The sequence below is a fragment of the Salmo trutta genome, chromosome 14 (assembly GCF_901001165.1).
Source record: "Salmo trutta chromosome 14, fSalTru1.1, whole genome shotgun sequence".
Lineage (NCBI taxonomy): Eukaryota > Metazoa > Chordata > Actinopteri > Salmoniformes > Salmonidae > Salmo > Salmo trutta.
In genome coordinates, this window is record NC_042970.1 from 37,172,173 (window position 1) to 37,199,287 (window position 27,115).

At 44.0% G+C, this 27,115-nt stretch overlaps 1 protein-coding gene across 6 annotated transcripts in view; it reads left to right on the forward strand.

Moving 5' to 3' along the window:
- The window catches only part of LOC115207969 (nck-associated protein 5-like), a 92,394-nt gene that overhangs the window by 59,930 nt on the left and 5,349 nt on the right, over positions 1-27,115 (forward strand). For 5 of the 6 annotated variants that reach the window (XM_029775624.1, XM_029775627.1, XM_029775628.1 and 2 more), the window contains 6 exons: positions 1,473-1,607; positions 9,850-9,918; positions 10,111-10,149; positions 10,300-10,419; positions 13,705-13,797; positions 21,438-24,748. In XM_029775624.1, the coding sequence (XP_029631484.1) occupies positions 1,479-1,607; positions 9,850-9,918; positions 10,111-10,149; positions 10,300-10,419; positions 13,705-13,797; positions 21,438-24,748 (3,761 nt within the window). In that variant the 5' untranslated portion in view covers positions 1,473-1,478. The remainder of the gene's footprint in view (positions 1-1,472; positions 1,608-9,849; positions 9,919-10,110; positions 10,150-10,299; positions 10,420-13,704; positions 13,798-21,437; positions 24,749-27,115) is intronic. The other variant, XM_029775629.1, reaches the window with a different exon arrangement.

Sequence of the window (27,115 nt, forward strand, 5' to 3'; positions counted from 1 at the left end):
TTTCAAAAGCCCTTTTTCTGGCCAGCAAATTGTTTTTGACTAAAAAAATCTGTGCGGCCCTCCATAGAATTTTGAAATCCCGATGTGGCCCTCGAGACAAAATGATGGCCCACCCCTGTCCTATATAGTGCAGTATCAGACCCTGGCACACAGCCTCGTGTTCACTTTGATCCCTCCTTAAATTAATCCCCTGGTCAAAGACAGTTACCTCAGCTCTGATCAGCTGCATTGGACCATAAACTGACAATTACTGCAGACTGTCGCAACACTGGCAGTTATGCAAAGGATGAACTTTTGCTCTGTGGAGTGTGCTTCAAAGCGGTACCTCATGTATTTTTCACCTGAGAGAGTTTCTCTTTACTTCTCTGTCACCCCATACTTGTTTTATGTCTGCTGTGTCCTCCATCATTATTCATCTTTTTGTTCCTTTTTATAATGTATTATAGATGTAAATCAGCCATTTAAAACTCTGCGGAATCGCATACAGGCGAGAAGACTGCAGTTTGCCCCACGTAGTCCACCCTTCAGATACCTCTGGCCGTCTTGAAAGGGGTCAATAGGTTGTTTTGGATGGGCAGAGAAAGGGGTTAGAATAGGGGCGACTATGCTTTAATTTACTGGCCCTGACTACCGCCCATCCTATGGATACAATAGACTGGTTGGTTGGTTTATGGCCTGAGGTGGCAGCCCTTCCCAAAAAAGCACAAAACTGGGGAGCTGGGGAGAAGAGTAAAGACACAACTGTTCCATTTTTAAACCTCAAAGTAGGGCCTAAATGTAGTGTTATTATGTATTTCAGACTAAAACTCTAATGTACTTTCTACTGAATAACTCTATTATTTTCCTAATAAATCACGAGACCTCACCTTCACAAGATTGTGATTGATGGTTTGATAAAGGACTCTGAAACCTTAGATGGAAAGTGAGTCTGGCAAGTTTGTATAAACCACAGAGCTTCTGTCTCGCCGCCTCTGGCCCAGCCATGGTGACCTGGTGATCAAATGAAACTATATCTAGAGAATCATCCGCTGCTTCATGAATGTGATTGTCATACACGTGTGATCAGGGGTGTTAAAAATTAATATGTACAGCTTTTTATTCAGGTACAGCATTCATTTAAATCTCAATTAATCCAGTTTTCATTGTCAAAGGGGAAATGTAGGTGAAAATATAAAAGCTTCTTTTAATTATCACCCTGGAAAGAGTGTGAACCATGACAAATCCCCATGAAATGTTGATGTTGTTATTGTGTGCAGTGACATTATTACCCGGCTTCTGTATTACTATGGTAACCGTGTCCCCAACCTCTCTCTAAGCTTCGGGGTGAATTTTCCCCTAGGTTCAGGTCCCCTCTCCCAATCCTAACCTTAATTCTTAGCCGGATGCAAAACTGACCCAAGATCATCTTCTAGGGGCAACTTAACCCTGCACCGTTACTAACCGTGTCCCTGACCGTCGTTTCTACACTGCAGGTAGTAATGGAGTCTGAGGAGACAGAGCTGAGAGATTGTGATAAGGCCTTTGAGTCAGAAGAGGGCGATGTGGAGCCATACCTGGAGGAGCCGGCGAGCAGCAGGGAGCTCCTAGAGAGGCTCAGGGAGCTGGAGGTGAGACCCAGGGAGAAGGAGGGCAGGGCTGGGAGAACTCTAGGCTGTATGCCAATTTAATCTCCTCACCTACTCAACTGTATTGGATGAGAAAGTCCAAGGTTCCCTCCCCTTGGATCTTCTTCTTCAATTGGTTTTGTGAAGGAGAGAAAGATGAATTGAAAAAGGCCTTTAGTCTTGACCCCTGGAGCTGGTGACTATCTGGGTACACCTGGAGACTGAGAGCTGCATCAGTCAAAGCATTCAATGGAAACGAATAACAGTTTGCAACATTTCATTAATGCAGTTTCTTGCTTTGACTGAGACCTGCAGCTGTCGAAACGATCACATGCTTCAGTCCAAACAACCAAACTCAAAGAATCAGTCTTTGATTCATCCTAGAGCAGCAGTGATATTTACTTGTAATACCATCAGTAGCACTGTGTCATTATTAATGCTAGTAGAATTTGTATTTCATATTTATTTTCAAGATGATGCCAATTTGATAGATGTGCACCTGGTGGCGTATATATCAAGTGTCTCAGGGTAGGAGTGCTGATTTCAGGAACAGTTATGCATTTTAGATCTCAATGAATAAGATTACATGGACTGGAAGAACCAGGGCCCGTTTACACATAGTGTCTCAGAGTAGAAAATTGCTGCGAATAGAGACATTTTACTCCTACTGTTATGGGTAAAAGTAAAAGTTATGCATGAACCGTCTTTAGTCATAAGAGTCACACGTAGTTGACAGATATTTAGGAGACCTCATGAGCTGTCCTAACCATTTAAGAGGTAACAGCAGGTGTCTTGATAATAGAAAGATGTAGCGAGTCAGTGATTCCTGCGCCACATGCAATTTGAATTGGAGTTAAAATAATGTTTTTGACATTTCTATGTGATCAATCCATAAACAATCTAGACCCATATGCAACAGTATCTCTAGCGCAGACAGGCACATCGTCACCACAGATGGGGTGAAACATACAGTATCTACAGTAGTGCAGAAGATGCGGTCAAGGACTTGAATTTACAGCTGCCTAACATTTTTTTTATATATAACTCGGGCAAGTTAATGAGGCGATGAAGGACTGCACTAGTCTCTAATGTTTTTGTTGAGATTGTTACTTTTCTCCCCTTGTATTGACCGAGGGTTGGTAAAATATATACAGAAAAAGGGCTATAAATGCGTTTAAAGGCAATCTAAAATATGGCTATAGTCAGCTTACCAGCTATAGCCATATAAGCTTACATTATGCAATAACGGAGACAAATTTGTGCAAATAGTGTTTTGGTGTAGACTTGAAACTGGTGGGTTCGTTTTGACTCTCGTTTGCGCACGGTCGCCGTGCAGTCTCGAACAATGCACTGGTCTGGGGGTTACCCCGCCCACCTAGAGCACAGTGAGGGTGAAACAAATCCACCTAATAAGAGGTCTGGCTATGGTGGATAACAGCGCCTACATCTGTTCTTTCACGAATAAGAGCTGGATAGGGCATCTATCTAACTTTTGTTTCGCGTTATCTATTTGCCTCGTGACATCTTTTATGTTTGTTTGTCATGCGTGTTCCCTCCACATTCCCTCCCTACTGGTACAGAATACAAACGATTGTACATTGATACCGAGTCCTTTCTCTCCTTACTATGATGGTTACGCTAAGGCTGATATTATACACATTGTCACAAATGGAATCTAAATCTATATAAATCTGATTTCATTGAACGTGAATGGGATTTTGGCATTGACTGATGTATGACGGTTAGTCAACCCCCACTCTCGTGAATATACTTTTTGCTCATAATTCGTATTCACGAATAGACAACCTCATTATCAAAATCTCTAATGGAGAATGTGATTGACTCTCAGATTCATAGCATTATCATTTCAGACCACTCTCCCATGTCAGTCATTTTCTCCCCACCTGTCAACACAAGCAGAACTAAACAGTGGAGATTCAACAACTCTCTATTGACAGATGAGGAATTTGTGTCGACAATGAGGGAGAAAATATCTGAATTCATCACCACTAATCTAAACTCTGTCCCCTCTGTCCATATGGTGTGGGAAGCCTTTAAAGTAACCTGCAGAGGTTGGATCATAAGTTAATCCACAGGTAGAATCTGTCAATATAAGGTCCCACAGTAGACAGTAGACAGTGCATGTCAAAGCAAAAACCAAGCCATGAGGTCAAAGGAATTGTCTGTCGAGCTCCGAGACAGGATTGTGTCGAGGCACAGATCTGGGGAAGGGCACCAGCACATTTCTGCAGCATTGAAGGTCTCCACAGTGGCCTCATCATTCTGAAATGGAAGAAGTTTGGAACCACCAAGACTCTTCCTCGAGCTGGCCGCCCGGCCAAACTGAGCAATTGGGAGAGAAGCGGTCAGCAAGGATCTCTGGTCTGATGAAACCAAGATTGAACTTTTTGGCCTGAATGCCAAGTGTCACATCTGGATGAAACCTGGCACTATCCTTACTGAAGCATGGTGGTTGCAGCATCATGCTGTGGGGATGTTTTTCAGCAGCAGGGACTGGGGGTAGGGCTATTGCGGTGACTGTATTACCACGGTCATGAGCCATGAAGGCAGTCAAATTCCACGTGGCCTCTTAGTCACGGTAATTAGGCTTCTCCAAGCTCTTATGCTGCTGATGGTCATTAGTAGCCTACCAAACTTGTTATCTGCCTGGTACTCAGCACTCTATTGTTCCTCTAATCACTCTGACACCAATGGAAATGTATTCGAAAATCTAATCAAACACTTCATGAGAGCCCATGAGCTGATGTTGTGCAACATTTCAATAGGCTATGGAATTGTGCGAGAAAACAGTGATGGCCTCTACTGAAAAGAGGAGGATGAGCTTTCTATAGGCTAGGCCTACTATATTTATTTTTCAACTTTCCTATTATTAAGCACATTGCTTATATTTACAACAGGAGTATAGCATACCTGTCTGGCATGAAAATAAACCACAAGGAAAAGCGTCCTCCATTCGCTATTTAAGTGCATAGATGACCTGTTAATAAACAGATCACTGACCATTTCGAATCCCACCGTACCTTCTCCGCTGTGCAATCCGGTTTCCGAGCCGGTCACGGTTGCACCTCAGCCACGCTCAAGGTACTAAACGATATCATAACCGCCGTCGATAAAAGACAGTACTGTGCAGCCGTCTTCATCGACCTGTCCAAGGCTTTCGACTCTGTCAATCACCGTATTCTTATCGGCAGACTCAATAACCTTGGTTTCTCTAATGACTGCCTCGCCTGGCTCACCAACTACTTTGCAGACATGTTGTCCGGACCTCTGGCAGTCTCTGTGGGGGTACCACAGGGTTCAATTCTTGGGCCGACTCTTTTCTCTGTATATATCAATGATGTCGCTCTTGCTGCGGGCGATTCCCTGATCCACCTCTAAGCCAGGAGATGCTAAATGTGTTTATGTTAATTAACGGTCAATTACCGTGAGACCGACAGTTATTTGCTTGACAATCACCGGCTGACGTAATTTCGTGACCGCCACAGACCTAACTGGGAGACTAGTCAGGATCGAGGGAAAGATGAATGGAGCAAAGTACAGAAATATCCTTGATAAAAACCCGTTCCATAGTGCTCAGGACCTCAGACTGGGGCAAAGGTTAACCTTCCAAAAGGAGAATGACCCTAAGCACACAGCTAAGACAACGCAGGAGTGGCTTTGGGACAAGTCTCTGAATATCCTTTTGTGGCCCAGCCAGAGCCCGGGGGTCTGATCGATCTCTATCAATCTGAGTGATCATAACTTCAAAGTCAACCTATATGCTGATGATATCTTATTAACACTGTCAAATCCCAGCAGTTCGATACTGGGTGTGCAACAGCTCATACGAGCATTTGGCCAATTTTCTGGATATAAGGTATAATTGGAGTACGAGTGAGGCTATTCTTCTGAACCACCACACATTTCCAGCTCACAAGGGTACTGCTCCATTTGCATGAAATACCTTGGGGGAAATATCAAGTCACCAGTTAATAAGATATTTCATCTAAATGGACCAGGTCTCCTTAAAACCATTCGGGACGACATTACAACATTATATTCTACCTTTTATCACTATGGGGTAGCGCAGAGGTGATAAAGAGGAGCATACTCCCTAGACTATCTTTCCTTATGTCAGCTATACCACTTCAGTGCCCTCAGCACTGGTTTAAAGAGATAAACAGTTTCTTTTCAAGCTTCTTGTGGGAAGAAAAGAAACTTAGAATTAACCACAAAAAAACAATCCATGCCAACAAGTTAGGGTGGTTTAGGTGTTCCTAATGTGTATTTGTACTACTTGTCATATAATGCAAGATACCCACTGGCATGTGGCTATACAAATGGGGGAATAGCAGGCACCTGGGATTGGTTAGAGGAAGAAATTGTGACGGAACATAAGTCGACCTCCTTATCACTATGGTATTACCCCAAGTTCCACTGCAAGATAGATTACCCACTACAGGAGTTCTCTTGTGAAGTGGCAAAGATACTTAATTTAAGGTTATCTATCAATGGAGAATCCTTCCCTTCATGTCCAATATGGAACAATATGTTTACTGCAGGGGAAAAACATTGGCTAATATCACCTGGCAACGCCAAAACATCAGTCAGGTGTGGTAGGTTGTAAGGGACGGAGATAAGATACCATTCCAAGAGCTGATGTCAGCATTTGGCCTGAATAATATAGCATTTCTACCCTATTTACAGCTCAAATTAATTCTAAAGTGTATTTCCTCAAAGTTGTATTGATGTGGGATCTAAAAGTACTTTAGACAACAAACTGTGGGACGTTGTGGTCCGCTAACAAGGACTGTGCCCCCCCTCTCCTTCTCCGTGGCTGACGTGAGTAAAACATTTTAAATGTCTTGACCCTCGCATGGCTGCTGGCCTAGACGGCATCCCCGGCCGCGTCCTCAAAGCATGCGCAGACCAGCTGACTGGTGTGTTTACGGACATATTCAATCGCTCCCTATCCCAGTCTGCTGTCCCCACATGCTTCAAGATGGCCACCATTTTTCTTGTACCCAAGAAGGCAAAGATAACTGAACTAAATGACTACCGCCCCGTACCACTCACTTCCGTCATCATGAAGTGCTTTGAGAGACTAGTCAAGGATCATATCACCTGCACCTTACTGGCCACCCTAGACCCACTTCCGTTTGCATACCGCCCCAACAGGTCCACAGACAATGCAATCACCATCACACTGCACACTGCCCTATCCCATCTGGACAAAATGAATACCTTTGTAAGAATGCTGTTCATTGACTACAGCTCAGCATTCAAAACCATAGTACCCTCCAAGCTCATCATCAAGCTGGAGGCCCTGGGTCTCAACCCTGCCCTGTGATATTGGGTCCTGAACTTTCTGACGGGCTGCACCATTTGATGTACAGTCACATTCACTGTGGTTGTCTGAAGCGTGCTATGGAGTTCGCAGTTGGCATGCCTCATTGCTATTGGTTATTCCCCATAATTTGCAGCAATGTCAATGAGAGTCATCACTATCTTTGCTGTACCTCAAGTTGTTGTGATTACAGAGCTGAGAAACTTTTAGAAGTTGATTTTACTCCTGGCTCACAGTTTGTCAGGGCAGTCTTAACACCATCCTTAAACCTACTCTGAGCTAAGAGTTGTTTTTGTTTTTGTCTTAAAACAGGTTTTAGCAGGATTCCTAGAACCTTTTTTGAGATGCTTTGTGGATACGGGCCCTGATCCTAGATCGGCACTCCTACTCTTAGACTCTTGATAGCCCTGATTATGCGTCTAATTGTATCATATTCCACCAGGTGTCTCCCTCCTCCCGTGAAATAAGCTGTTTTAACATACAGTCTGATCTCTGAATGAATAGGGTGCTTATGTATGTAGTGATGGGTGAGAGGCCATAGAAGTCAGCTGAGAGCCTGGCATGGCAAGTGAATATACCATTTATATGCTCAATAATAGTATTGGATTTGAATTGTCAGTCAAAGATCCCTCACCGCATTTTACTAATTCACTATTTTTATCTCTTTTGGCGATGAGGGTATTTTGGAAGGGATGTTCGGGGAGCCAGGGGCCACTTTGCATGACATACCCCCACTCTCCTCTCAGCTTAGTACAAGATGATGGATATCACACGACTGAGTAACCTGCAGCTACTTTCAGGGCTTTGCTTTATCGACAAATCTAAAATACTCTGCCATTAGAGCCTTAAGTGCCTGTGTTAAATCTCTTAACGCGGCACTATAGACCGCTGCAGCACTTTAAAAGTTGTTACAACACCTTGAAGTCTCCCAGCTCTTCTGACCCTATCTCCCGAGCCCTAGTGGCAGAATGAGAGGTGGGAAAGAAAGTGCTTTAAAACACTTCTCCTCAGAGCCTCTTTTTAGAAAAAAAACTACATTTTTGTGTTTTATAATCATGCCACTGTGATGGAGAGGGCTCTTACTGTTACTGTGGTTATATACTCTCGACTGAGGCCCTGCAGTACTTATGAAATGTTGCAGAATCAGGTGATGGTCCTCTGCCTTCTATATGTCAGACAACCCACACTATGTATTGAAGCTTATTACACATATTGCTCTCAGGTTGGGTAGTTAGTTGAGCGACCCATTGAGTTTCAGACGTGACACACACACACACACACACACACATCTCACACACACACACACACACACACACACATACATATATATATAGTTTGTGAAAGTTCCATCTTTGTAGTGTGTGTAGGGAATTTTTCTGTGTGTTTTTGAGTGTATTTATATATATATATATATATATATATATATATATATATATATATATATACTCACACACACACACACACACACACTACAAAGATGAAACTTTCACAAACTGTCTCTCCCTGTCCCTATTTGTATACACGTGCACACACCTTCACCCTTAGCACAGTGGTGTATTGATGTGTGAATCAGGCTGTAATTGCTGCTGTGTCTCTTCCCCGTTCTGCGGTGTCTCTGGGTAGAATTTCTGTAATTATATTGATTGTGATCATCTTGTACTGCTCACTGAGGGATCCACCAAGCCCTACTTTAAAGGTGATTAATGCTCAAATCAGAGGCCGAACCAAATCTCCATAAGATTATACATTGACCAATGTGTATATGTTTATCTATTTAAGAATTTATCTCGCCATTTATCTGGCTTGAACTGAACTGGCTTGCCCACACATTCTCCCTCTCTGTCACTCACACACACACACACACACACACACACACACACACACACACACACACACACACACACACACACACACACACTCCCTTACTTGAGAATGCAATGATTTTTGACTAAGCTAGTCTCTGATTCGTGTTCCGCTTCGAAACCTCATAAACAAGCCGATAGAAAACTCTGTTTTCTCTGCTCGGGTGAGATGTGAATTTATAGTGCGGGGAAATGATTTGGTCTCTCGTCCTCCTTTTCCCCTCACCGTTCACCTGATCATTGAGCACTTGGGCCCGTCACAGCTCCTGTGACCCACTGTAGAGGGAGCATTAAATGTGTGAGGGCTGTTTTGATGTGCAGACACTGGTGGGTTTAGTGCCTCTTTCTATGGATGCATTTTTTTCTTCTTTGTCACTCTTGCTCTCACTCCCTTTTTTATTCCAATCAGCCTGTTCGTTCTTTTTTCTTTCTCCTTATTTCCTCCACTACTTAACGACACTTAGAAGATTAGTCCAAATGAGTACTAAAAGAGATCCTAATAATTTCAAATAAATCAAACTACTAACCCTCTTCATCTAGTCTCTGTTTCCCTCTTTCATTCAGTCTTTCAGAATGCTTCCCTTTCTTTCCACTTCCTCTCTTTCTACATTGTTCCTTCTTTCCCCATCACTCAGCCTGTCCCCTATCAGCCCTTCGATTTCGTCTTCGCCGCGGTGACATATTCGCGCTTTTGATCATGGCGAATGAGACGGTGGCCGGATTGTCTTTGACTCCATCTGCACCTATCAGAGCAAGGAGAAGAAGAAGAGAAAAAGACATACCTCATAATTTCCTCTTTCTTCCATTCTTTAACACTGTTAAATTCTCCATGAAATGAAACAGAACATATTGTTGGGAAAGATTGTGAAATCAAGGTTTTTTTTCATTCTAGGTGTAGACATTTGAAACTGATCATATGAAACAGAGGTGGGGATGAATCTCCTGAGGTTGATCTTTGTTGTCAAATGAATGCTTTCGATAGAGACACCGATTACATACGTCTATCTCTTTTCTCTCCTTTCTCTCTCCTTTGTAGGCTGATAATTCAGTCCTGGCCCTTGCGAATGAGAGCCAGAGAGAGGCCTATGAAAGGTGTCTGGATGAGGTGAGTTTTCATATACATTAGAATGTCATCCTGACACTTTCACACTGTATTCTGTCTCTGTACCCATCACATAAAATGTCTCAGCTTGTATACTCTGCTATGATTACTGTCCACTCTTAAGACTCCAAAATCATTCTCAATTTCTGACCACAGACCGAAGCAAAGATTTAACTTGTATTATATTTCATTCAGGTTGCCAACCACGTGGTACAGGCCCTTCTGAGTCAAAAGGTAAGATATGGTGCATCAAGACAAATCAATGATGTTCAGACTGAAGTCTAACAGGTCAAGGAACAGTTCTTTACACAACAAGGTGTGTGTGTGTGTGTGTGTGTGTGTGTCGGTTGTTGTTTTTTATTTGTGTTGTGTGTTTTGTCCTAGGACCTGCGGGAGGAGTGTATTAAGTTGAAGATGCGTGTGTTTGACCTGGAGAGACAGAACAGAACTCTGACTGAGCTCTTTGCCCAGAAACTACACCCCCAGGATAGCTCTCTGCAACAGGTACAGAACGTGTGTGTGTGACATTTTTTCTCTCTCAGCAGTAAGTTGCTTTTCATTTTATTTTCAGTCATTTTTTTTCTACCCTAGATTGAATGTGACAGGAGAATTTAATTAGATTTAGTCATGAGTACTGACAGACAGTTGTTGAAAGTGTGACCAAAGAAGGGATTTGTGTGTGTGTGTGTGTGTGTGTGTGTGTGTGTGTGTGTGTGTGTGTGTGTGTGTGTGTGTGTGTGTGTGTGCTTGTACGCAATGCATACAGATGTACTATCTTAATTTGACAATTTTCTTAGAGCAGGAAAATTAGCCCGACGCAACAAGAAATGTGGATTATAATTCATGGACATTTTTGCATGGGTTGATCAATTTTTTTGGTAAGTGGAATCAAGTTTAAAATGCTTGTGGAAATTACAGTGCCTTCAGAAAGTATTCATACCCCTTGACTTATTCCACATTTTGTTGTTACAGCCTGAATTCAAAATGGTTTAAATATGATCATGTTTTACCCGTCTACGTGTAATACCCCATAATGACAAAGTGAAAACATGTTTTTAGAAATGTTTGCTAATTTATTTAAAATGAAATACAGAAATATCTCATTTACACAAGTGTTCACACCCCTGAGTCAGTACATGTTAGAATCACCTTTGGCAGTGATTACAGCTGTGAGTCTTTCTGGGTAAGTTTCTAAGAGCTTTGCACACCTGGATTGTACAATATTTGCACATTATTCTTTAAAAGATTATTCAAGCTCTGTGAAGCTGTCTGTTGATCATTGCTAGACGATTTAAGTCAAAACTGTAACTAGGACACTCAGGAACATTCAATGTCATCTAGTTAAGTAACTCCAGTGTTTAGTTGGCTGAGTGTTTTAGGTTATTGTCATGCTAAAAGGTGAATTATTCTCCCAGTGTATGTAGGAAGGCAGAATGACTAGGTTTTCCTCCAGGATTTGCCTGTGCTTAGCTCTATTCCATTTATTTTATCCTAAAAAAAAATCCCTAGTGTTTGCCGTAGACGAGCATAACCAAAACATGATGCGGCCACCACCATGCTTGAAAATGTGATGAGTTGTGTTGGATTTGCCGCAAACATAATGCTTTGTATTCAGGACATAAAGTTAATTTCATTGCCACATTTTTTGCAGTTTTACTTTAGTGCCTTTTTGCAAACAGGATGCATGTTTTTGGAATAATTGTATTCTGCACAGGCTTCCTTCTTTTCACTCTGTCATTTAGGTTAGTATTGTGGAGTAACTACAATTTTGTCAAACCATCCTCAGTTTTCTCCTATCACAACCATTAAACTCTGTTTTAAAGTCACCATTGGTCTCATGGTGAAATCCCTGAGCATTTTTATCCCTCTCCAAGTGTAATTAATAACTTCATCATGCTCAAAAGGATATTCTGTTTTTTTACCCATCTACCAATAGGTGCCTTTCTTTGCGAGGCATTGGAAAACCTCCCTGGTCTTTGTGGGTCAATCTGTGTTTGAAATGCACTGCTCGACTGAGACTCAGATAATTGTATGTGTGGGGTACAGAGATGAGGTAGTCATTCAAAAATCATGTTAAACACTATTATTGCACACCGAGCGAGTCCATGCAACTTTATTATAGAACGTGTTAATAAAGCAGATTTTTACTACTGAACCTATTTAGACTTGCCATAACAAAGGGGTTGAATTCTTATTGACTCAAGACATTTCAGCTTTTCATTTTTAATTAATTTGTAAACATTTCGAAAAACATAAATCCACTTTGACATTATGAGGTATTGTGCGTAGGCCAGTGACACAACATCTCAATTGAATCCATTTTAAATGTAACGCAACAAAATGTCAAAAACGTAAAGGGGTGTGAATACTTTCTGAAGGCACTGTAAAAGCCTTTTTAAACCTCAAATACACTACAAGTTTGCATTTCAAGTGCGCAGGAAAATTCTCTGTGACAGAGTGATCAAATGAAGATCGTACATCTGTATCTAAACCACTGCCTTGCTTGTCTCCTGTTCATTATGATTATATCGCTGATTTATCACATTTTTATTTAAAAGATAATATTGTCCTATGTGTCATGCTGTTTCTGTTTCCTACCTAATAAGCACAGTGTTTCTGATTTGAATCTGTTTTTATTTGGGAGGGAGATGAGAAGTTCTCCCTCATCTCTGTCACACTGATCTCATCACTGTTGTTGCTTAGGTGACTGTTGTCAAGGTGAAATGTGGAACGGTTATTTGTAGTTCTATTGAAGTGTAGCTAGTGATGTATTATGCATTGATATGAGGTCCGATAGATGTTTAGATATCCCTTCTTTTGGATTTATTTTATCCTAACTGATATCTAATATTAATTGTAACATGGACTGTAGCTTGGAGCCCGAAAGCTCTTTGGAGCTCTTACTCTCTATCCATTTTGGCCTTGTTGAAAGAAACCAAGGACAAAAGTGCTGTTGTGATAGTATAGTTTTAGAATCCCCTGCTGAGGTGTTTATACAGAAACTCTTTAAGTTTCTGAGAATTTGGCTTCAAAAGAACAGAGGCAGAGATTGTCTTTGATAAAGATGTTAAGTGACCTTGGTCATATTTTTCATTTCTTTGTGTGTGACACAGGGCACCTCTTTCTCCACTTGTCTCCCTCTCTATCCCCCTCCCTCCCTTGCTCTTTCTTCAGCTCTGTTTATTAACCCCAACTCCTTCGCTCTCTCTTTCTTATCAACTCTATTAGTATTCCAACCGCTCCACGGTAGCGAGCGGATAGGAGAAAGAAGCAATCTGCTGCAGAAATCTCAATACAGTATTTAATCTAAACAAATGTGCCCTGTAATTGCCAGGGGATCAAAATGGCACATTCTCTATTACTGTAAATGAAAATTTCAACTGTCCCCAACTCCCCCCAAATCTAAAGCCCCTTCTCCCTACCTCTCTTCTCCCCCCACGCCTCCATTTTTCTGTATTCTTCAATCGTTCTCTTTGCGTCTCTTACCTGTGAGGAAAGAATAAACATCTTTCCTCGCATACGGAGTGAGAGCCTCTTCCCCCGCCATCGCCTTTCTTTGTGATGAATATAATAATCATAAGGAAAACTGATGCCATCTCACTGTCGAAGCAATTTAATTACTCAGGGCTGAGATGGGAATGAAAAGAGCCTGGCTCGCTCCATTAATGCCATTTTTATCTGTGTATTAGGAGGCAGGTTAAAGGAAATCAGGAGAGGGTGCAGAGAATGACAATTGTCAATATGGTGCCCTTACTGTCATTCCTCTTTCTCTGTTCTCTCCCGTTCCAGTTGCAGTTGGTGTCTGTCCCAGAGCACAGCACAGAACCCCTGACCATGGACAGTGACAAGCTGCTGGTGTCCCAGAGCCAAAGGGAGCTCAAGGTGAGCAACTGACCCACACATAAACCCTGACCCCTGACTAAAACTTCACTTTGACCATAGAATTACAAACACATATACTGAACAAAAATATAAACGTAACATGCAACAATTTCAAAGATTTTACTAAGTTACAGTTCATATAAGGAAATCAGTCAATAGGCCCATCCACTGGGGAGCCAGGCCCATCCACTGGGGAGCCAGGCCCATCCACTGGGGAGCCAGGCCCAGCCAATCAATGACATTTTTTCTCACAAAAGGGCTTTATTACAGACAGAAATACTCCTTAGTTTCATCAGCTGTCCGGGTGGCTGGTCTCAGACGATCCCGTAGGTGAAGAGGCCAGATTTGGAGGTCCAGGGCTGGCGTGGTTACACGTAGTCTGCGGTTGTGAGGCAGGTTGGATGCACTGCCAAATTCTCTAAAACGACGTTGGAGATGGCATATGGTAGCGAAATGAACATTCAATTCTCTGGCAATAGCTCTGGTGGACATTTCTGCAGTCAGCATGCTAATTACATGCTCCCTCAACTTGAGACATCTGTTGCATTGTGTTGTGTGACAAAACTGCACATTTTAGTGTCTATTATTGTCCCCAGCATAAGGTGCACCTGTGTAATGATCATGCGGTTTAATCAGCTTCTTAAATTGCCACACGTCAGGTGGAAGGATTATCTTGGCAAAGGAAAAATGCTCACTAAAAGGGATGTAAACAAATTTGTGCAAAATGAAGGCAGTCAAATTCCACATGAATGTTTAGTCATGGTAGTTAGGCTTCTCCAAGCTCTGATGCTGCTGATGGTTATTAGTAGCCTACCAAACTTTCTAACTGCCTGGTACTCAGCACTCTATTGTCCCTCTAATTCCTCTGACATCAATGCAAAAGTATTCGAAAAATCTAATCAAACATCATGAAAGCCCATGAACTCATGTTGTGCAACATTTCAATAGGCTATGCAATTGCAGGAGAAAGTGGAGTGATGGCCTCTACTGAAAAGAGGAGGATCCCATCAGCTTTCTAGGCCTACTATATTTATTTCTGGACTTTCCTAATATTATTGTTTCTCTTTACAACAGGAGTACAGCATACCTGGTTGGGATGAAAATAAACCACGGGGGAAAGCGTCCTCCAGTCGCTATTTAAGTGCATAGTTGACATGTATTTTTTCCAGCTGCCCCTGTTTCGATACAGGTGCATAATAATGGTCCATTCTAAATCAAAACTAATGTCACACATATATTATTTAGTATATGTAAAGACAATATTAAATCAAGAATAGTCTGATGGGTGACAATATTAGCCTATCACTTGTGAATGTTCAAATTATAGTCTCACACCTCATGTAGCCTAGCCCATAGGCCTATATGTTTTAATAACATTTTTACATTTACATTTCAGTAGACGCTCTTATCCAGAGCGACTTACAGTAGTGAATGCATACATTTCATACCATGCATTTATTTTTTTATATATATTTTTTTGTACTGGCCCCCCATGGGAATACGAACCCACAACCCTGGCGTTGCACACACCATGCCGGCGTTGCAAACACCATGCTCTACCAACTGAGCCACAGGGAATAACATTTACATTTTTTTTAATAAGGTTTGTATCACAACTAAAGTGGCTAAATAACTTCTTAAAATTAAGCACATGAAAACCGCTTTACAAGGGTTGTGGAGCCTAACTGGCATATAAAAGCAGCTCTTGAGTTTCAAGTTTGAGGAAGATCATTTTTACCATAACAATGCACCTTTATAATAAAAACATTACATGCATAATTGCATTTGCGGTCACTTTTGATAATGGTGTTTTCCCGCTAATGGAACATTTGCGCTTATAGCCTACTGCCATGTGTGCATTGCTGCGTTTATAATGTGAAGAAATAGCCTAATAGTTTTCAACATTTTAAGCTAAATGTTCTGATCTGTTGCGTCAGCCTCATTGCATAAAAAAGGTTTTTGATACTAGTGGTTGTATTAATTTGGGATCTATCGCATCCCACAACTGTCCCAGACTGTTTGGAATATTATTTATTGCACAGAATAGAATAGGTTGACTTTTGTAATATGGGGGATAGTAGATTGACATAGGCTAGTGCTTCTGCTGTTCATTAGGCCTACTCATCTTGTTGGCTGACGAAAAGTAAATGTGGACAGTTCTTCCAATATCTTCAATATGCACCTCGGAATTGGATAAGGACGTGTGCAGTTGTGTCCCAGATGTGTCTGTCTTAACTTATAGCCTGTGAGAAAGACCCGTTCACGTGACGGAGAGCCATGTGAGTGAGAGAAGGTTTGGATTAAGCAGCACACTCAGGGAGACGGGCACAACGCAGCACTCCGGGCCGCAAAAGGCATGTTTTTTTTTAGGGTGTATTACGGCCACAAAGGGGATGCCGCCGTGAAATTCGAGGCATTATCAAGTGCTTGTCAAATTGTGAAAGAGACAATTGGAGTGTGTACAGCCTGCGCAAAAAAACTGAGCAGAGCTCATGCCTTTCAAGCGACTTTTTTCAAATCATCATTGGTCTCATCATGCAGCCTTACAATGTATTAAAAATCTAAACATACAGCCCAACCTTTGTAGAACTAAAGTTACATTAATAACTCTAAATTAAGTGTATAGGAGTACCCATTTCTTTGTTAACCGCTCAACACGTGCGCACTCCCTCAAATCGTTTGGAGAAAATATTTATATTTTTGTTCAATTCTATTCTTAAAACTATAAAATAATATAAAGTAATGCCACGGAATTCTAAGCAAATTGTGTCTGCTAAATGAACTATTGTAGCCCACAGCCATTTGGCATAGCCACATCGGGACCTAACATAAGGAAACTCATAGTATGCTATTCTGTTCTTCTGAAATAGACTACATTTTTCTTCATATCGTGCTTCTTTAGACCTGTCTAAAATAAATCATGGATTTATTGTGAAGGTGTAATAAGCTATATTACATGGATTTATTATTCTTTTTAAAATGTCTTGTGTGGAAGCCAGGAGATACTAAATGTGTTTATCTTAATTAACGGTCAGTTACCGTGAGACCGACAGTTATTTGCTTGACAATCACCGGCTGATGAAATTTCGTGAACACCACAGCCCTAGCCAGATTGTGTTAAGAACTGCAACGTAGCTGGGTTTTTCACGCTCAACAGTTTCTTGTGTGTATCAAGAATGGTCCACCATCCAAAGGACATCCAGCCAACTTGACACAGCTGTGGGAAGCGTTGGAGTGGAACGCTTTCGACACCTTGTAGAGTCCATGCCCTGACGAATTGAGGCTGATCTGAGGGCAAAGGGAGGGACCCATAACCTCTCTGGGACATGTGGGACGCTAGCTATTCAACAGCCAGTGAAATAGCAGGGCGGCAAATTCAAAACAACAACAATCTCATTTTGTTCGATAAAGTTATTATTTATATGCATAAACCCCATTTTACATTGGCGCGTGATGTTCAGAAAATGTATTGCCTCCAAAACTTCCGGTGAATGAGCACATCAATTTATAAAAATACTCATCATAAAAGTTGATAAAATTTACAACAGTTATTGAAAGAATTATAGATACACTACTCCTTAATGCAACCGCTGTGTCAGATTTCAAAATAGCTTTACGGCGAAAGCACATTGTTCAATATTCTGAGTACAGAGTTCAGCCATCAAAGCAAGCTATACAGTTACCCGCCAAGTTCTGGAGTCAACTAAACTCAGAAATAGTATTATAAAAATTCACTTACCTTTGCTGATCTTTGTTGGAATGCACTCCCAGGACTCCCACAAGAAATGTTTGTTTTGTTCGATAAACTCCATATTAATGTCCAAATACCTCCGTTTTGTTTGCGCGTTCAGATCACTAATCTAAAGGCATAATGCATGAGCGCAAAAACCGAGATGAAAAGTCAAATAGTTCCATTACCATTCATAGAAACATGTCAAACGATGTTTACAATCAATCCTTGGGGTCTTTTTAACATAAATCTTCGATAATATTCCAACCGGACAATAGCGTATTCATTACAGAGGAAAAAGAAGGAGCGGCGCGCCTGTGTGGGCGCGCAGTAAACAACTCACTGGTCCCAGGCTTGAGACAGCTCTTATTCTCTGCCCAGTAACAGTAGAAGCATGAAACAAGGTTCTAAAGACTGTTGACATCTAGTGGAAGCCTTAGGAAGTGCAAAATGACACTGTAGTTTGGAAAGACAATCAGTTGAAAAACTACAACCCACTTCCTGGTTGGATTTTTTCTCAGGTTTCTGCCTGCCATATGAGTTCTGTTATACTCACAGACATCATTCAAACAGTTTTAGAAACTTCAGTGTTTCTATCCAAATCTACTAATAATATGCATATCCTACCTTCTGGGCCCGAATAGCAGGCAGTTTAATTTGGGCAAGTTATTCATCTGAATTTTCGAATACTGCACCCTGTCACCAAGAAGTTAATCAGCTCAGCAAACTCATATTTTCTTTACCTCTGCTTCACCAGCATTGGACACATTCTGTTAGTAATCATGATGTTTATTTTCATACTCACACACTACAGTACATGATCAGAAGTATGTGGACACTTGCTCATCGAACATCTCATTCTAAAATCATGGGCATTAATATGGAGTTGGTCCCCCCTCCAATGCCTGCTATAAAAGCCTCTACTCTTCTGGGAAGGCTTTCCGCTAGATGTTGGAACATTGCTGCGGGGACTTCCATTCAGCCACAAGCATTATTGAGGTCGGTCAATGATGTTGGGCAATTACACCTGGCTCACAGTCTGCGTTCCAATTCATCCCAAAGGTGTTCAAGGGGGTTGAGGTCAGGGCTCTGTGCAGGCCAGTCAAGTTCTTTCCCACCGATCTCGACAAACCATTTCTGTATGGTCCTTGCTTTGTGCATGGGGGCAATGTCATTCTGAAATAGGAAAGGTCCTTCCTCAAACTGTTGCCATAAAGTTGGAAGCACAGAATCATCTAGAATGTCATTGTATGCTGTAGCGTTAACATTTCCCTTCACTGGAACTAAGGGGACTAGCCCAAACCATGAAATACAGCCCCAGGCCATTATTCCTCCTCCACCAAACTTTACAGTGGGCAGTATGCATTCAGGCAGGTAGCGTTCTCCTGGCATCCGCCAAACCAGATGGTGAAGTGTGATTAATCACTCCAGAGAACGCGCTTCCACTGTTCCAGAGTCCAATGGCGGTGCGCTTTTCACCACTCCAGCTGACGGTTCACATTGAGCATGGTGATCTTAGGCCAAGGAACAGTTCTTGTGCTGATGTTGCTTACAGAGGCAGTTTGGAACTCAGTAGTGAGCGCTGCAACCGAGGACAGACTGTTTTTCAACGCTTCAGCACTCGGCGGTCCCGCTCTGTGAGAACGTGTGGCCTACCACTTCGCGGCTGAGCTGTTGTTGCTCCTAGACGTTTCCACTTCACAATCACAGCACTTACAATTGAGCGGGGCAGCTCGAGCAGGGCAGACATTTGATGAACTGACGTGTTGGAAAGGTGGCATCCTATGACGGTGCCACGTTGAAAGTCACTGAGCTCTTCACTAAGGCCATTCTACTGCCAGTGTTTTTCTGTAGATATTGCATGGCTGTGTGCTCGATTTTATACATCTGTCAGCAACAGGTGTGGCTGAAATAGCCAAATCCACTAATTTGATGTCTGCAAGGATTTAATATGTTCCAAGGAGGTTCCCCAGTGAACAAAGTCCATTCTCATTCCCAGGATTAATTCAACCACAAATTAATATAATTTAAAGGGGCTCGGCTCGCTCAATGTTCTAGCGCCACCATAACATTTTCTGCTTTGAAGGTTCCTCCTGTTTTGCCCCACCACTCACCAAAGTACCCCCAACGGCGCTGACCGTGCCCCTCTGTAATGTTCTCTCTTAAAATAGGCCGGTGTTATTGCTGCCCCCAGGAGCAGCACTAGACTCCTGCTGACAAATGACTGAGAAGCAAGTGGAAGACAGGAACGAGAGAGACCCAGTCATTTCAACCCTGAGGGCAACTGATTGGTTTCTTGTTATCAGGCAGGGAGAGAGGTGTCAAATTGAATATAGATTTTTGTTTCCCTCTGAACAAACACTCGCCTTATGCATTCCTCTCTTTCTCTCCCTCCGTCTCCACTCCTCCGTAATTCTGTGAGGTTGAGGCTTTATTTCCATCAGATCTCCTTGGCCAATGGTTTCTCTCTGGCCCCAAGTCTCAAAGCATTTAGTATACCATCCATATGGCTCTGGGATTTTAAACAAGAATATAGTGGGATGGAGGTTTTGGATCAATGCGGCACCCCTTAAGAGAGCCCATACCACTAACCCATCACACACATTGATGGAGTCCACTGTTGAAGGGCTACTTTACAACATAGATCCTCTCTCATGGATGGTGAGGCGGCAACTCAATATTAGGAAGGTGTTCCTAATGTTTGGTAAAATCAATGTATATTCATGTTTTTGACTGCACTGGGCCGTTAATGGACCATGAGTAGAGAAATGCATTGACTGACTGACCGAATCCCATACAGTTCATTTCTCCATCCCCACATCCTCAGCTAAGCTCTGCATCACTCCCAGCTCCCCTGATCCAAGTGCAGCACCCGTCCAGATTGTGTATATATACATACTGCATATATATGGGTTTATCAGAGCTCCCAGGTGTAGACTGAGAATTTATTAGGTAGACGTAAATCATTGCATCAGAATAGGCACTTCTGCAGGATGGCAGAGTGGTTTTCAAAGTCACCTCATTCGACTGGGTTTGTCAAATTTGCACGCGATGGCTCTTTGGGTTCACTTGGGAGAGATGGAGGGAGACTGAAAAGGGAAAACAATGCACAGTGTATGCTGAGGTAATCAAGTGGGCCCTAACCTGTAGAAACCAGGCCTGTTGCTTGGATTCATCAAATTGACATGCCATGGCTTTGGAGAATGCCAGTGGAGTAGTAGTGGAAATAATGACAGGGGAAGAGAATGAATGGTCTGTGTAAGCTAAGCAAGTGGCTCTGTCTCACGCCCCTCTGTCTTAATTGGATAATCCCAGAGGTCCCCACTGGCGGTGACTATTTTAGTTAACAGATTGGCTCCTCTCCAAGAAGACGGGATGAGGAGGAGGAGGGTGGAGGATAAGTTTTCTCACTGATTACAGAATTAATTGCTTCTTTAATTAAAGATAAAGACTGCTTCCTAAGGTTGGCTGGCCATGTGTAACCAAAGTGACTTCAGTTGCCTCTCCACTCTTCTCTCCTTCGTTAATTTATTCCTCCCCCTGTCAGGACTGGGGTGCTCAGCATTCTCAGGATGTCCTCTTTTGCTGTGACAGTCATTGTGGACTTGGGCGGTTAGTTCACTGCAGTACATTCACTTGAAACATGAGTTACAGGTCCCCTCAAAAAGTCCTGAAGTATCTAAGCAAATGTTGTTTTGTTCTCCTCAAAGTAAAAAGGAACCTCCGCAATCGATTGTCAACAAGAAATCAATACATATGACTCCTGCTGCACTATGCACGCAATGTGTTAGATGTTGGAGGCTGTTTGAACTTTTCTTTAGATTTTAGCCATACTGTACTTAACTTTTTTAGTTTGTATTGTCTGATGAAGATGTAGTGGAGTTACAACCTGATGTCCTTGTTTATGCAGAGCAATGGGGACCACACACAGAACGGAACAGCCGGCTTGGCCCCAGCCCCTGCCACCTCCATAGAGGCCCTGTCTCCGTTCTTCAAAAAGAAAGCACACATCCTGGAAGTATTGCGCAAGCTGGAGGAGTCAGACCCCCTCAAGTTCCACCCCTCCTCCTGCCTGTCCCCACACCACGACCTGGGTCAGGCGCTGGTTTCCATGGAAAGAGACCAGATGTCCCTGATGTCCTCTGTGGGGTTACCCTCTTCTCAGCGCCTGGTAGCACATCCCTCGTCACACTGCCACTTCTCCAGCTCAGACTCGGACATCCATGATTATACCAACAGAGAAGGGGCTCTCCAGGAGGACCATGCCCTGCACAGACAGCACCAGCACAGGGACTGCCAGTCCTGCCAAATGCTCTCCCAGAAGAGTAGCCTGGACAGCCTGCTGAAGTGTGCCCAGGGCCACGGCACCGCACACCCGGGCAGAGTGGAGAGCCTCAACGGGCAGGCCTGGGCAGAGGACCAGGGGGCGTTGGCACAGAGCACAGGCCTTCCCCAGGCAGCAGCTCTCCCCCACCTCCTTTCTACTGGCAGCACAAGCCAGTGCTACATGCACAAAACAGCAGTGGACTCTCTAGAGCAGCCTCCAGAACTTCTGTTTTTTTCTGATCCAATCTCCTCGCTAATCCAAGCAAACCTCAACGGGATGCTACGGAAGGAGACCAGGAACATTCAAAGACACAAAGACAGGCATCCGTTTGGCAAACCACTGCCTCGGGCTGAGGTGCAACCCTCTCACAGTGAGGATGTGAAGCACATAAAGGCAGTCATGGTAACGTCGCTGACCCAAAACGGGGACAGTCCGGAGGAGTGCTGCTACCTGGAAGAAGAGGCCGCATCAGTGGCACCCAATGTGAACAACAGCCTGCACACCCCTAACTCACATACAGACCCTGTTGCCACGGAGACGGACCCAGGGTATCAAGAGGAGCAGGAAGTGAGCGAGCAGGTCTGCAACGGGCTCTACTTCTCCTCCAATGAGACGGCTGTCTGCAAGAAGGTGGCGGTGGAGTTGTACTCTCCAGCCCCGGTTCCCGAGAGGACCAGCTCAGCTCAGGCCCTGCCTCCCTCTGGCAAGAGCAAGCTTGCATTCAGCCCCACCTTTTCCTCAGGCCTGGGTGAAGTCAAGCCCTCCCCCATTTCCTCCCCGTCCCGGCTGCTCAAGTTCCTGAAGATCCCGACAGGGATCAACCAGGCACAACCAGGCAACCCCCTCCGTCTAAGTCCCCAGCTCACCCGCAGCTCCAAGATCCCCTGCAGGAATAACAACAACTATGAGGTGTACCACTCACCTGTCCTGACCCGCAAAGCCACCACCACAGAGAGGGAGAAGCAGCTGTCCTCATCCCCCTACCCTGCCACGCACTCTGCCCCCACCTCGCCACCCAAGCCAGAGGACAGCACGGGCCCCTCTTCCACAGTCAAGGAGATGGCTTTCAGCAGCCACTTTGCGCCCAAACCCAGCCACAATACAAAGGCAGCCCCCTCCTCCTCTTCTCACACACAAAGGGGCTCTCAGAAGGTGGCCCACTACGAGAAAGTCTGCACGTCAGATGGGACACCCCAGTACCTCCCTTACACCCAACCTGAGGGGCCTGTAGACAAGCAGCAGCAGGAGGAGAACCTCCTCAGCCAACCATCTTCACAACACCCTGACTCATCCCCAGAACCAGATGACCAGGACACTGACCAGGACACTGACCAGGACACTGACCAGGACACTGACCAGGGCACTGACCAGGGCACTGACTCAGAAAGCCCTGTCTGGCACAAGCCCCACCAACACTTCAGCCTACCCTCCTCATCCTCCGCCGCTGCTAGTAAAGCACACAGTAGTCGCCCCAGCTACTCCAGCATGAGGGACAGGCACCAGGAGCACCGTGCAACTCTGGAGCCCAGTCAGCCAATCTGTGAACCCCCCCAGCCAACCCAGTCTGCAGCCAGGCAAGGTGACCGGTCACCTGGGTCTTCCACCCCCAAGAGGCTGGTGCAGGGAAAACCCCAGAGTGAGTCCAGTCACCACCCATTCAAAGAGCGCCTGGCTGCTCTGGGGAAACTGAAGAGCACAGAGAACCTGCCAATAGGCGCACAGTCCGTGGACAAGAAGAATGCACAAAGTAATGTGGGTAAACCCCCCACCAACAATATTGAGAAAAGCAAGACTGCTGAAAGGCAAGGCGAGAGAACTGGGACAGAGCAGCACAGACATCAGAAATACACTGATTCCCTGGAAGGGAAGCAATACCCCAAAACCAGCCCCTGCAGTCACCCCAGGGTGCCAGGTCCAATACATGAATCAGGCGCCAAATCATCAGCTACCCCATCATCCATACCCAAGGGAGAGCAGGAGTCATCATTCTCTCCCCGGATATATGTAGCGAAAGCAGATGGTCCAAAGATTAAGATGGGCACATTATCCTCCAGTACAGAGACCCCTTCAGTGGTGAGGAGCTATGGGAAGTGCCCCATCACCCGGAGCCACCACAGTAAAACTGCCCCTAGCCCCCAAAACAGCCCCACTAAAGTTCCCTCAAAGTCCCCTTCAAAGGTCGGCCAGGCTTCCTCTTACCCCCGAGGGGTCAGGCCTGCTCATGAGGACCGCGCCCTGGCTCAGAGACACCCGCCTAGGCTGGAGGACAAAAGCAAACTCCTGGCCAGCAAGAAGAAGACCTTTGTCCATGCAGAGAGCTTCCCGCCTCCTCCTCCTCTGCCACCGCGGTCGTCTACTGAAACTATCGTGAAAAACGACAAGAAGCAGTACTCGTCCGGCCCACCAGTGCCCCAGTCGGCCATCGAGCAGAAAGTAATGCGTGGCATCGAGGAGAACATGCTTAAGCTGCAGGAGCAGGACCGGGGCCAGTTGGTTGAGCCCAAGCAAAAGGCTTCCAACGGCATCGCCAGCTGGTTCGGCCTGAGGAAGAGCAAGCTCCCCGCCCTCAGCCGTAAACCAGAAGTGTCCAAGCTCAAGAACAACATGTCGTCCTCTCCTTCGTCGTCCTCTGCCTCCGGCGGAGGGGCTAAGGACTCTAAGTCAGGTGGGCCCCGGAAGGTGGTGGAGAGCCTGAACATCTCCATGCTGATGGAGAAGGCAGAGGACCTGCGGAAGGCATTGGAGGAGGAGCGGGCGTATGTGAACGGGGTCGGGATGGACCGCTCCGGCAGGGGCCACTCCTGTGAGGTGGTGATGGACCAGGCCCAGGGCCAACTGTCACTCATGTACAGAGGAGTGACCGCAGACAACTTCATGCAGCAGCTCCTCAACAGGTCAGAATGATATATAATCTGAAATTATGTTACTAAGATTTAATTAAATTCATCAGAAGTCTTGCACAAACGTATAATATTGCAGCCATAAGTGTACTGAATGATGATTACAAAATACAGTGCATTCGGTAAGTATTCAGACCCATAGACTTTTTCCAGATTTTGTAATAAAAAATATTATCCTCATCAATCTACACATAATAACCCAAAATGACGAAGCAAAACAGGTTTTTAGAAATGTATGCAAATGTGATAAAAATAAAAAACAGATACCTTATTTACATACAGTACCAGTCCAAAGTTTGGACACCTACACATTCCAGGGTTTTAATAGTTTCTACATTGTAGAATAATAGTGAAGACATCAAAACTATGAAATAACACATATGCAATCATGTAGTAACCAAAAAAAGTGTTAAAAAAATCTAAATATATTTTATATTTGAGATTCTTCAAAGTAGCCACCCTTTGCCTTGATTACAGCTTTGCACACGCTTGGCATTCTCTCAGGAGGTAGTTACCTGGAATGCATTTCAATTAACAGGTGTGTCTTGTTAAAAGTTAATTTGTGGAATTTCTTTCCTTCTTAATGCCTTTGAGCCAATCAGTTTTGTTGTGACAAGGTAGGGGTTGTATACAGAAGATTTTGGTAAAAGACAAGTCCATATTATGGCAAGAACAGCTTAAATAAGCGAAGAGAAACGACAGTCCATCATTACTTCAAGACATGAAGGTCAGTCAAACCCGTAAAGTTTTAAGAACTTTAAAAGTTCTTCAAGTGCAGTCGCAAAAACCATCAAGCGTTGAACCATCAAATGATGAAACTGGCTCTCATGAGGACTGCCACAGGAAATGAAGACCCAGAGTTACCTCTGCTGCAGAGGATAAGTTCATTAGAGTTACCAGCCTCCAAAATTGCAGCCCAAATAAATGCTTCAGAGTTCAAGTAACAGACACATCTCAACATCAACTGTTCAGAGGAGACTGCGTGAATCAGGTGTTCATGGTCAAATTGCTGAAAATAAACCACTACTAAAGGACACCAATAAGAAGAAGAGACTTTGTTTGGCCAAGAAACACGAGCAATAGACATTAGACCAGTTGAAATCTGTTCTTTGGTCTGACCAGTCCAAATTTGAGATTTTTGGTTCCAACCACCGTGTCTTTGTGAGACGCAGAGTAAGCGAACGGATGATCTTCGTGGTTCCCACCTTGAAGCATGGAGGAGTTGTGATGGTGTGGGGTGCTTTGTTGGTGACACTGTCTGTGATTTATTTAGAATTCAAGGCACACTTAACCAGCATGGCTGCAACAGCATTCTGCAGCGATACGCCATCCCATCAGGATTGCGCTTAGTCAGACTATCATTTGTTTTTCAACAGGACAATGACCCAACACACAGGCTGTGTAAGGGCTATTTGACCAAGAAGGAGAGTGCCGCATCAGATGACCTGGTCTCCACAATCACCTGACCTCAACCCAATTGAGATGGTTTAGGATGAGTTGGACAGCAGAGTGAAGGAAAAGCAGCCAACAAGTGCTCAGCATGTGTGGGAACTCCTTCAAGACTGCTGGAAAAGCATTCCAGGTGAAGCTGGTTGAGAGAATGCCAAGAGTGTGCAAAGCTGTCATCAAGGCAACTGGTGGCTACTTTGAAGAATCTACTACATGATTCCATATGTGTTATTTCATAGTGTTGATGTCTTCACTATTATTCTACAATGTAGAAAAACCCTTGAATGTGTAGGTGTGTCCAAACCTTTGATTGGTACTGTAAGTATTCAGACCCTCGAAATTGAGCTCCTGTGCATTCTGTTTCCATTGATCGTCCTTGAGATGTTTCTACAACTTGATTGGAGTCCACCTGTGGTAAATTCAATTGATTGGACATGATTTGGAAAGGCACATACCTGTCTAAATAAGGTCCGACAGTTGACCGTGCATGTCAGAGCAAGCCATAAGGCTTGAAGGAATTGTCCGTAGAGCTCCGAGACATGATTGTGTTGAGGCACAGATCTGGGGAAGGGTACCTTCATTGAAGGTCCTCAAGAACACAGTGACCTCCATCATTCTTAAATAGAAGAAGTTTGGAACCACCAAAACTGTTCCTAGAGCTGGTCACCAGACCAAATTGAGCAATCAGGGGAGAATTGCCTTGGTCAGGGACATGACCAAGAACCCGATGGTCACTCTCACAGAGCTCCGCAGTTCCTCTGTGGAGATGCGAGAAACTTTCAGAAGGACAACCATCTCTGCATCACTCCACCAATCAGGCCTTAATGGTAGAGTGGCCAGATGGAAGCCGCCCTTCAGTAAAAGGCACACGTCAGCCTGCTTGAAGTTTGCTAAAAGGCACCTAAAGGACTC